Here is a 12,608-nt window from a genome sequence, read left to right as displayed (position 1 = left end):
CAGGACACAACTGCTACGTCCGGTAAGACGAGGGGTGGTGGTGTGTGTCTATTTGTCAATAACAGCTGGTGCATGATGTCTAATATTGAAGTCTTGAGGTATTGCTCGCCTGAGGTAGAGTACTTCATGATAAGCTGTAGACTACACCATCTATATTTTTCGTAGCCGTCTATTTATCACCACAAACCGATGCTGGCACTAAGACCGCACTCAACGAACTGTATAAGGCCATAAGCAAACAATAAGCGGCGCTCCTAGTGTCCGGGGACTTTAATGTAGGCAAACTTAAATCCGTTTTACTTCATTTCTACCAGCATGTCACGTGTGCAACTAGAGGGAAAAAAACCTCTAGACCACCTTTACTCCACACACACAGAGAAGCATACAATGCTCTCCCTCGCCCTCCATTTGGCAAATCTGACCTTAATTCTATCCTTCTGATTCCTGCTTACAAGCAAAAACTAAAGCAGGAAGTACCAGTGACTCCCTCAATACAGAAGTGGTCAGATGACACGGATGCTCCATTACAGGACTGTTTTGCTGGCACAGACTGGAATATGTTCCCGGGATTCATCCAATGGCATTGAGGAGTATACCACCTCAGTCACCAGCTTCATCAATAAGTGCATCGATGACGTCATCTCCATAGTGACCATATGCACATATCCCAACCAGAAGCCATAGGTTACAGGAAACATCCGCACCGAGTTAAAGGCTAGAGCTGCTGCTTTCAAGGAGCGGGACAATAATCCGGACTCTTAAAAGAAATCCCGCTATGCCCTTAGACCAGGGGTGTCAAACTCAAATACCCAGTGGGCCAAAATGTAAAACCTGAACAAAGTCGCGGGCCAACATTGAACAAATGAACCTTTTAATATGGACCCAAACAAGTTTTGCTTTAACATTGAATATGGAACAAGCATCGCTTATTACCATACAATATATAATTTAATAGTGGAGACATGCAAAATCGAATTTCAAATGAAAAAACACATCAATGGCATTCATTTATTAAATAAATAAAATTTAAATAAAAATCGTATGCCTCTTTTCTATTTGCAGCCTTCTGATTTAAATACCAAAATAATTTTTTCAACTGGCTAATAATTTTACAAATAAAATGATAATAAATCAATCAACCATTCAAGCCCATGCCTTGTAGCAAGAAAAAGTGCACAAAGAAAACGTTAATTATTGCACACTGATCTAATCTGATGTGCCCAAGCCAGATACCTGGCATCTCTTCTTGGATGCTAGTTCATCAATGTCTGGGCTCAGGCTCTGAGCTGAAGAAATCCTCAGTATCGAGCGAAGGTGTTCATCAGTCAGACGTCTCCTGTGAGTTGTTTTGGTCATCTTCATCGAGGAGAAAAGTTGCTCGCATAGATAAGTGCTGCCGAACATGGAGAGCATCTGAGCAGCTTGGGTGCGGAGCTGAGGCATTGTGTCAGGGATGAACCGTGGAAACTGTGCGGCGCCCACAGCATCATACTTTGACTTCAGCGTGTTGTTGCACTGGAGTTCAATCAGCTCCATTTGGATGTTGGTTGGTGCATTTTCCACATCAACTGCAAAGGGATTACTAAGCAGTTCAAACCTACATTTCTGGACATCGAAGTCGGCAAATCGCCGGCTAAACTCAGCGGCGAGAACACTGAGTTTTTCAGCAAACTGTGCGCATGGGAACACGGGGGTAGAGATCTGCGCTTTTATGATTTGGCAGCAGGGAAAATGGCAAGGGTTTCCTTGCAGCATCTGATTCTCCCACAGGCACAGTTTAGTTTTAAAGGCCCTCACTGCAGCGTACATGTCTGTGATGATGCGCCCCCGCCCCTGAAGCTGCAGGTTCAGCACATCGAGATGGCTCGAGATGTCACAGAGAAAGGCCAGCTCACACAGAAACTTTTGCTCCCGGAGCTCTGCTGTATCCTTCCCTTTGGTTTCCAGGAATTGACATATTTCCTCACGCAGCTCGAAACATCTGTTCAGTACTTTTCCTCTGCTTAGCCATCTCACCTCTGTGTGATACGGCACGTCTGCGTATTCCGAACCACACTCCTCTAGAAAAAATGTAAACTGGCGGTGATTCAGACCTTTGGCTCTTATAAAGTTAACTACCTGTGTTACTGTGGTCATAACATGTTCCATCTTTAGGGCTTTGGCACACAGTGATTCCTGATGTATGATGCAGTGGTAAACAGTTAGCTCACCTGCACAGTTCTCTTCCCGCACAGTTCTCTTCCCGCATCTTCTCCCGAACCATGCCCACCAGTCCACTCTTTTTACCGCACATCGCTGGCGCACCATCTGTCGTTAATCCAACGAGTTTATCCCACGGCAGCTTTATTTCAGTTACACATTTGGAAACCTCCTCAAAGATTTCCTTTCCTGTGGTTGTGCCATGCATTGATTTGAATCCCAATAGCTCCTCCGTAACACACAGATTTGAGTCCACTCCACGGATGAAGACTGACAGCTGAGCAGTATCAGATGCGTCGCAGCTCTCATCCACAGCGAGGGAGAACGCAACGAAATCTTTTCCCTTTTCCATCAGCTGGTCATACAGATTGGTGGCAAGATCACATGTGCGATCAGCTACTGTGTTCCTGCTCAGGCTCACGTTTGAAAATGCTTGCTTTTTCTCTGGGCATACGAGGTCACAAACTTTCATCGTGCACTTTTTCACGAACTCTCCCTCATTAAAGGGCCGGGCTGATTTTGCGATCTCTGCTGCCACTATATAACTAGCCTTTACAGCAGCCTCACTTTGTGATGTGGCTTTTTTGAACATATTCTGTTGTGAAACCAAACTTCTTTTCATCTCCTCTACTTTCTGGCTCCTTTGAGTCATGTCCAGGTCCTTGTATTTGTCATGGTGTTTCGTTTCATAGTGTCGTCTAATGTTGTACTCCTTACTTACAGCCACGTTGACTCCACAAACAAGACAAACAGGTTTGTCTTTTACATATGTAAACAGATATTCTGCCTCCCACTTGTCCAGAAAGCTCCTGTTTTCTGCCTTTCTTTTCGCCATTTTTGGGAAGGGATAGCGCGCTGACAGTTGTAGCGTCTATGTTGCTATGACTACTGTCACAGAGGAGAGGGCGTTTCTGGGTCCTGTCCTGATTGGCGCGCGAAAACAACAGCAGAGCATTATGGGATTCGTAGTATTAGCGGTGAATGCGCTGTATAATACTGGCGGGCCAGTTCTAGTAGTAATTTGGTATTGTCTCGCGGGCCAAATATAATTACCCCGCGGGCCAAATTTGGCCAGAGTTTGACACCCATGCCTTAGACTAACCATCAAACAGGCAAAGCATCAATACAGGACTAAGATTGAATCCTACTACACCGTCTCTGACGCTCGTCGGATGTGGCAGGGCTTACAAACTATTACGGACTACAAAGGGAAACCCAGCCGCGAGCTGCCCAGTGACGTGTCTACCAGACGGGCTAAATGCTTCGAGGCAAGCAACACTGAAGCATGCATGAGAGCACCAGCTGTTCTGTGGAAAGCTGATGTGAGCAAGACCTTAAAACAGGTCAACATTCACAAGGCCACGGGGGCCAGACGGATTACCAGGATGTGTACTCAGAGCATGGGCAGACCAACAGGCAAGTGTCTTGACTGACATTTTCAACCTCTGCCTGACCCAGTCTGTAATACCCGCATGTTTCAAACAGACCACCATAGTCCCTGTTCTCTCTGCTGAACAGTGAATCAAATGCCCACCCAGACTATTTATATTGACACTTCCCCCCCCCCTTTGTTTTTACACTGCTGCTACTCGCTGTTTATTATCTATGCATAGTCACTTTACTCCTACCTACATGTACAAATTACCTTGACTACCTGTACCCCTGCACATTGACTCGGTACCAGTACCTCCTGTATATAGCCTTGTCATTGTTATTTTATTGTGTTACTTTTTACTGCAAACTTTATTTAGTAAATATTTTATTCACTCTATTTCTTGAACTGCATTATTGGTTAAGGGCTTGTAAGTAAGCATTTCACGGTATTGTCTACACCAGTTGTATTCGGCGCATGTGACAAATAAAATTTGATTTGATTTAAGTTTGTTTACCTGCACAATTACAACAAAGTTCCTCAGTGAAGGTTGCTTTAAAGTGATTGTGTCTCCAGCCCTTTTGCAGTGTAATGAGTCCAGCAAGGTGTTTCCCACCTGGTTCCTGAGGCAGCACTAGTGTGTCCACGCAGAGGAGACCCGGTGTTTATCTGTCCCAGGGAGGGTTGCGCCTTTCAACCTGCAGAGCAACATCAGCTCTTCCATGAAGAGCAGCGCACTTACACCTGCCCCCATGAAGGCTGTGGAAAGACAATCGCCATCAAGGTATGGATACCTGACCATAGTCCTGTTGTGTTGCTACCAGATTTCCCTCTCTATTTAGTCAAAATCAGCTCCTGTATCTCTGGAGGTGCATTTGAATGCGAGAGTGGTCCCCACACATTTTAATTACAGTAGTGATAACATGGATGTATGGACCTATGTTCCCTTTAATAGAAAACGTTGTAGTTCACAGCAAGGCTTACAACGCCACAGTGTTGCACACCATCCAGAACGGAAAAAACAGGTAAGAATAGACATAGGCATTCCATGTATGCTAGAATATGTTCATTTATTTGAACATAAACTTCGAGTAGCCAGTACATAAACCTTACATGTCGTGCTGTTCCTCATCCTATGTTAATGTTTATTGCATATATTGCTGTTTGTTTATGTGTACAACCGCCCTCCTCATAAAAATAAAAAAAACTGGATATGACATGGCCTTCACTAGTTAACTTTTCCATTCGTTTTTGAGCTCATAAGTTTCCACACACAACTGTTAAGTTAGATTCTATTTATGTTCAGTGCTGTGAGTCTGGTGTGAGGTCTGTAGGGGGAACATTAGGTGATGTGGTGGGCTCTGAGCTGGTATCAGTGGCCGGCGCTGATGCAGCTTTGTTCATTTCTTTGAGTTCCTTCACTGAGGGTGGACGCAGGATGCACATGGCAGCTCTACCGTCTCGGATTACTTTGGGTTTGGAAACAAATCCTACCAGCCCCTCTATCTGTTGCACCATCTGCTCCAGAGTTGTGTCCTGTCGTCAAAACCATAAAAGCACAACATTAACATTTGAGCTGCCCATACTTTCACATCTCAGGAAAGTTAACATGAAGTACTTGTACAGACAGAAGGGCACATTCCTTTTCCCATCCACAATAAGAAGAGAAAAATATACAGTGTCCTGTGTAATTATTGGGACAGTGACGCATTTTTTATTGTTTTGGCTCTGTACTCCAGCACTTTATATCGGGTGAAGCGTTTATAAATTACAGCACTTTTTGTACATAGTCCCCCCATTTCAGGGGACCAAAAGTATTGGGACAAATTCACTTACAGTACCAGTCAAAAGTTTGGACACACCTACCCATTCAAGGGTTTTTCTTTATTGTTACTATTTTCTACATTGTAGAATAATAGTGAAGACATCAGAACTATGAAATAACACATATGGAATCATGTAGTAACCAAAAGTGTTAAACAAATCAAAATATATTTTTAATCTTCAAAGCAGCCACCCTTTGACAGCTTTGCACACACTTGGCATTCTCTCAACCAGCTTCATGAAGTAGTCACCTGGAATGCATTTCAATTAACAGGTGTGCCTTGTTAAAATTGAATTTGTGGAATTTATTTCCTTCTTAATGTGTTTCAGCCAATCAGTTGTGTTGTGACAAGGTAGGGGTGGTATACAGAAGATAGGGCTATTTGGTAAAAGACCAAGTCCATATTATGGCAAGAACAGCTCAAATAAGCAAAGAGAACTGACAGTCCATCATTACTTTAAGACATGAAAGTCAGTCAATCCGGAACATCTCAAGAACTTTGAATGTTTCTTCAAGTGCAGTCGCAAAAACCATCAAGCGCTATGATGAATCTGGCTCTCATGAGGACCACCACATGAGAGCCTGCTGCAGAGGATAAGTTCATTAGAGTTAACTGCACCTCAGATGCACCCCAAATAAATGCTTCACAGAGTTCAGTAACAGGCACACTCAACATCAACCGTTCAGAGGAGACTGCTTGAATCAGGCCTTCATGGTCAAATCACTGCAAAGAAACCACTACTAAAGGACACCAATAAGAAGAAACATAAGCAATGGACATTAGACCAGTGGAAATCTGTCCTTTGGTCTGATAAGTCCAAATTTGACATTTTTGGTTCCAACCGATGTGTCTTTGTGAGACGCAGAGTAGGTGAACGGATGATCTCCGCATATGTGGTACCCACCGTGACGCATGGAGGAGGAGGTGTGATGATGTGGGACTGATTTGCTGGTAACACTATCTGTGATATATTTAGAATTCAAGGCACACTTAACCAGCATGGCTACCACAGCATTCTGCAGTGATACACCATCCCATCTGGTTTGCGCTTAGTGGGTCTATCATTTGTTTTCCAACAGGACAATGACCCAACACACCTACAGGCTGTTTAAGGGCTATATGACCAAGAAGAAGAGTGATGGAGTGCTGCATCAGATGACCTGGCCTCCACAATCACCCGACCTCAACCCAATTGAGATGGTTTGGGATGAGTTGGACTGCAGACTGAAGGAAAAGCAGCCAACAAGTGCTCAGCATATGTGGGAACTCCTTCAAGACTGTTGGAAAAGCATTCCAGGTGAAGCTGGTTGAGAGAATGCCAAGAGTGTGCAAAGCTGTCATCAAGGCAAAGGGTGGCTACTTTGAAGAATCTCAACTATAAAATGTATTTTGAACACTTTTTTGGATACTACATGATTCCATATGTGCTATTTCATAGTTTTGATGTCTTCACTATTATTCTACAATGTAGAAAATAGTAAAAATAAAGAAAAACCCTTGAATGACTAGGTGTGTCCAAACCTTTGACTGGTGCTGTAGATGTGCATTAAAGTAATCAAAAGTTTAGTATTTGGTCCCATATTCCTACCACGCAATGATTATATCAACCTTGTGATTCTACAAACTTGTTGGATGCATTTGCGGTTTGTTTCGGTTGCAATACAGATTATTTTGTGCCCAATATAAATTAATGGTAAATAATGTACTTTAGCATTTTGGAGTCAGAATAGAATGTTTTAAACACTTCCACATCAATGTGGATACTCCCATGATTATGGATAGTCCTGAATGAATCGTGAATAATTATGAGTGAGAAAGTTACAGACCCCCAAAATATCATTCCCTCTCAAAACCGCTAACCTCCCCTGTTATTCTAATGGTGAGAGGTCAGCATGTCTTGGGGGTATAGTACTTGTGCGTCTGTAACTTCCTCACTCATCATTATTCACTATTCATTCAGGACTAGCTGTAATGCATCCAACAAGTTTGTAGAGTCACAAGCTTGATGTAGTCATTGCGTGCTAGGAATATGGGACCAAATACTAAACTTTTGCATACTTTAACACACAAATAAGTGAATTTGTCCGAATATTTTAGGGGACAATGTAAAAAAGTGCTGTAATTTCCGATTCGGATGAAAATACCCTCAAATTTAAGCTGACAGTCTACTAGATGTAAGAGGTTAACCTCATAGTCATTGTATCATTTCAAATCCAAAGTGCTGGAGTACAGAGCCAAAAAAATACAAAATATGTCACTATCCCAATAATTATGGAGGGCACTGTATAATTCACCATGTCTGAGCCTGGTTTATATTTGTTGCTAATGAATCTCTGCTCTGCCAAAGGAAAGTTTTTGTGTAAATATACAGAATTGAATGTAAACTGCTCAAAAAAATAAAGGGAACACTTAAACAACACAATGTAACTCCAAGTCAATCACACTTCTGTGAAATCAAACTGTCCACTTAGGAAGCAACACTGATTGACAATAAATTTCACATGCTGTTGTGCAAATGGAATAGACAACAGGTGGAAATTATAGGCAATTAGCAAGACACCCCCAATAAAGGAGTGGTTCTGCAGGTGGTGACCACACACCACTTCTCAGGTCCTATGCTTCCTGGCTGATGTTTTGGTCACTTTTGAATGCTGGCGGTGCTTTCACTCTAGTGGTAGCATGAGACGGAGTCTACAACCCACACAAGTGGCTCAGGTAGTGCAGCTCATCCAGGATGGCACATCAATGCGAGCTGTGGCAAGAAGGTTTGCTGTGTCTGTCAGCGTAGTGTCCAGAGCATGGAGGCGCTACCAGGAGACAGGCCAGTATATCAGGAGACGTGGAGGAGGCCGTAGGAGGGCAACAACCCAGCAGCAGGACCGCTACCTCCGCCTTTGTGCAAGGAGGAGCAGGAGGAGCACTGTCAGAGCCCTGCAAAATGACGTTCTGCTGCCTGCAACATCCTCCAGCATGACCGGTTTGACGGTGGGTCAGTCATAGTGTGGGGTGGCATTTCTTTGGGGGGCTGCACAGCCCTCCATGTGCTCGCCAGAGGTAGCCTGACTGCCATTAGGTACCGAGATGAGATCCTCAGACCCCTTGTGAGACCATATGCTGGTGCGGTTGGCCCTGGGTTCCTCCTAATGCAAGACAATGCTAGACCTCATGTGGCTGGAGTGTGTCAGCAGTTCCTGCAAGAGGAAGACATTGATGCTATGGACTGGCCCGCCCGTTCCCCAGACCTGAATCCAATTGAGCACATCTGGGACATCATGTCTCGCTCCATCCACCAACGCCACATTGCACCACAGACTGTCCAGGAGTTGGCGGATGCTTTAGTCCAGGTCTGGGAGGAGATCCCTCAGGAGACCATCCGCCACCTCATCAGGAGCATGCCCAGGCGTTGTAGGGAGGTCATAGAGGCACGTGGAGGCCACACACACTACTGAGCCTCATTTTGACTTGTTTTAAGGACATTACATCAGAGTTGGATCAGCCTGTAGTGTGGTTTTCCACTTTAATTTTGAGTGTGACTCCAAATCCAGACCTCCATGGGTTGATAAATTGGATTTCCATTGATTATTTTTGTGTGATTTTGTTGTCAGCACATTCAACTATGTAAAGAAAAAAGTATTTAATAAGATTATTTCATTCATTCAGATCTAGGATGTGTTATTTTAGTGTTCCCTTTATTTTTTTGAACAGTGTATATTTTTGCATAAAAAATAGAGTTCTTAATTCAAAACCAACTGTCTTACTATTTTGCTGGTTTCAATTACAGAATAGTGAAGATGTATCTGGTGTGTTCAGGCTGACACATTTAGGTTTAAAATAGGTTTACTGGTTGCAATCGAAGTCGAAGTTTACCTTAGCCAAATGCTCAGTTTTTCACAATTCCTGACATTTAATCCTAGTAAAAATTCCCTGTCTTAGGTCAGTTAGAATCACCACTATATTTTAAGAATGTGAATGTCAGAATAATAGGAAAGAGAATGATTTATTTCAGCTTTTATTTCTTTCACCACATTCCCAGTGGGTCAGAAGTTTACATACACTCAATTAGTATTTGGTAGCTTTGCCTTTAAATTGTTTAACTTGGTGCAAATGTTTCGGGTAGCCTTTCACAAGCTTCCCACAATAAGTTGCGTGAATTTTGGCCCATTCCTCCTGACAGAGCTGGTGTAACCGAGTCAGGTTTGTAGGCATCCTTGCTCTCACATGCTTTTTCAGTTCTGCCCACACATATTCTATAGGATTGAGGTCAGGGCTTTGTGATGGCCACTCCAATAACTTGACTTTGTTGTGCTTAAGCCATTTTGCCACAACTTTGGAAGTATGCTTGGGGTCATTGTCCATTTGGAAGACCCACTTGCGACGAAGCTTTAACTTCCTGACTGATGTCTTGAGATGTTGCTTCAATATATCCACATAAATTTCCCTCCTCATGATGCCATCTATTTTGTGAAGTGCACCAGTCCCTCCTGCAGCAAAGCACCCCCACAACATGATGCTGCCACCCCGTGCTTCACAGTTGGGATGGTGTTCTTCGGCTTGCAAGCATCCACTTTTTCCTCCAAACATAACAATGGTCATTATGACCAAACAGTTCTATTTTTGTTTCATCAGACCAGAGGACATTTCTCCAAAAAGTACGATCTTTGTCCCCATCTGCAGTTGCAAACCGTAGTCTGGCTTTTTTATGGCGGTTTTGGAGCAGTGGCTTCTTCCTTGCTGAGCGGCCTTTCAGGTTATGTCGATATAGGACTTGTTTTACTGTGGATATAGATACTTTTGTACCTATTTCCTCCAGCATCTTCACAAGGTCCTTTGCTGTTGTTCTGGGACTTGATTTGCACTTTTCGCACCAAAGTACGTTCATCTCTAGGACACAGAATGTGTCTCCTTCCTGAGAGGTATGACGGCTGCGTGGTCCCATGGTGTTTCTATTTGCGTACTATTGTTTGTACAGATGAACGTGGTACCTTCAGGCGTTTGGAAATTGCTCCCAAGGATGAACCAGACTTGTGGAGGTCTACAATTTTTTTTCTGAGGTCTTGGCTGATTTCTTTAGATTTTCCCATGATGTCAAGCAGAGGCACTGAATTTGAAGGTAGGCCTTGAAATACATCCACAGGTACACCCCCAATTGACTCAAATGATGTCAATTAGCCTATCAGAAGCTTCTAAAGCCGTGACATCATTTTCTGGAATTTTCCAAGCTGTTTAAAGGCACAGTCAACTTAGTGTATGTTAACTTCTGACTCACTGGAATTGTGACACAGTGAATTATAAGTGAAATAATATGTCTGTAAACAATTGTTGGAAAAATGATTTGTGTCATGCAAACAGTAGATGTCCTAACCTACTTGCCAAAACTATAGTTTGTTAACAAGAAATTTGTGGAGTGGTTGAAAAATGAGTTTTAATGACTCCAACCTAAGTGTATGTAAACTTCCGACTTCAACTGTACAGTATCTGTTCTGTCTATTTCCATGAGCTTGTTAGGGAGATGAAATTCATGAATATGGTAGTAGTCATTATACATACCCAAGAAAATCATCTCTAAAGCATCTTTGCAACTACAGAATGGTGAATAGAACCTGTATAAGGGACGTGTTTTTAGGTGATGTGAATCAGACAGCTCAAAATAAAGCAATCCTATATAGATATTTCTCACCAGTGGCTGTGTATGTTCCACACGCCCTGTTCTCAGAGTGATTCTGACATGGTGCTTCTTGTCCAGCCAGCTCTGGACCTGCCTCAGCTTGGTGAGAAGATCATGGCTACCAATGTCAGAGGAAACGGTAAGCTCCTTTACCTGCACAGGGCCTGTGGAGAGACCGAAGGTATGGTTTGGCTTTCAGAGATCAAACAGGAGAGGATGCCTTTTAGAGAATTCAGATATAACCACTGTATGCAATGCAGAGATGTGCATTTGTGTGATGTATAGGCAGTAGTTGTTGTGTATGTGCTAAATATTACACACCTGTCTTGGCTTTCTGTTTCTCACGCAGTTTGAGCTGCTCCTCGTGGATTTGTTTGCCAGTCATTAGACGGTAGACGGGTGGATCTTTGTTTTCGTTGAGAGGGAACCAGTTTAAGCCCATTCTCGTCCATCAGTCTGAGGACATCAGCTCGATGCATGGTGCCCATGTTCTCGCCATTCTCATTGATCACCTGCAGGTGGCGCTGGTGGATCTTCCGGCCAATACTGCCAATGGTGGCACGGGCTCGGGGATCCTGCTTCTTCTTAGGCACCTGCCCCTCTTCAGTTTCATCCACTGTGGTGGACAGTGGAGACCATCCCCAAGACAACGACGCACTCACACATCTCCCATTGTATGATAGGAGCCCAGCCCCAGAGGCTGTTCTCCAGGAGTTGATAGTTCCACCACAGACACCTCTAGATGCATGGCTCAGAGCCCACCTCAGACAAGCACTAGACATTCTGAGCAGAACACAGAGAGAGCAGGAGAGAGTGAGAGAGGTAAACAAACGTGAAATCTAGGCATTATTATTCCCAGAAGTATGTCACTTTTGTCTAGCAATTACGTTTAAAAGTCAGAAAATGCAAGTGAAAAGACCATCAAAAACACACTGTTGACAAGCATGGAAACCTGGTTTGATAAGCAAACAATAATTGACAGGGAGAAGTAGCAGCCTCTACAGAACGTGCTGTACAGGGATAGGAATACATACAGATCAGGCAGGCGACAGTCAGCTTGCAGACCGAAACACAGGAACAAAGAATAAGTAAGGACGCACGAAGAATTGTAAACTTAGCTTTATATTGTACAATAATTCAATGCATACGTATCGCCCTAAAACGGGAGGCGTTTGTTTCCATACTACATGAAAATGGGTCCTGTCTCCTTAACAGTTCTTGGCGCACCATGATGACGCAGTCGCAGAACAATGATCTAAATTTGTAGTTTTAGATGTCGTTCGAACTAGTACCTTTCTTATTATGTAACTTAGGCTATAATTAATCATGTGTAGGCCACTACGCTACTAATACTAAGCTAGGCTACCGGCGCTGTTGATTATAATAGCCTGATCATGGGCTAGAATAATTGTTATCAAACTATGTTCTAAGCAAACCTTGTGATTCCACATCTAAGTTAGATTTTGAAAAGAGTCAAGAGGCAATTGGCCTTTCAAACGAAAAAACAAATCAGATAGACATGGCATACATTTAAAATAATTTAAAT

At 43.2% G+C, this 12,608-nt stretch overlaps 1 protein-coding gene and 1 pseudogene across 1 annotated transcript; both read right to left on the bottom strand.

Annotated features, from left to right (window-relative positions):
• Positions 1–929: 929 nt before the first annotated feature.
• On the bottom strand, positions 930–3,189 carry LOC106603175 (general transcription factor II-I repeat domain-containing protein 2-like; annotated as a pseudogene).
• Positions 3,190–4,622: 1,433 nt separating this feature from the next.
• mtif3 (mitochondrial translational initiation factor 3) lies at positions 4,623–12,278 on the bottom strand. The gene is given in 5 exon segments (XM_014196493.2): positions 4,623–5,107; positions 11,075–11,226; positions 11,384–11,486; positions 11,488–11,845; positions 12,097–12,278. Coding segments are annotated over 4 exon segments (846 nt in total). The 5' UTR covers position 11,845; positions 12,097–12,278; the 3' UTR covers positions 4,623–4,873.
• Positions 12,279–12,608: the final 330 nt, after the last annotated feature.

Source organism: Salmo salar, chromosome ssa04 (assembly GCF_905237065.1).
Source record: "Salmo salar chromosome ssa04, Ssal_v3.1, whole genome shotgun sequence".
Lineage (NCBI taxonomy): Eukaryota > Metazoa > Chordata > Actinopteri > Salmoniformes > Salmonidae > Salmo > Salmo salar.
This window is presented reverse-complemented; position numbering and strand designations above follow the sequence as displayed.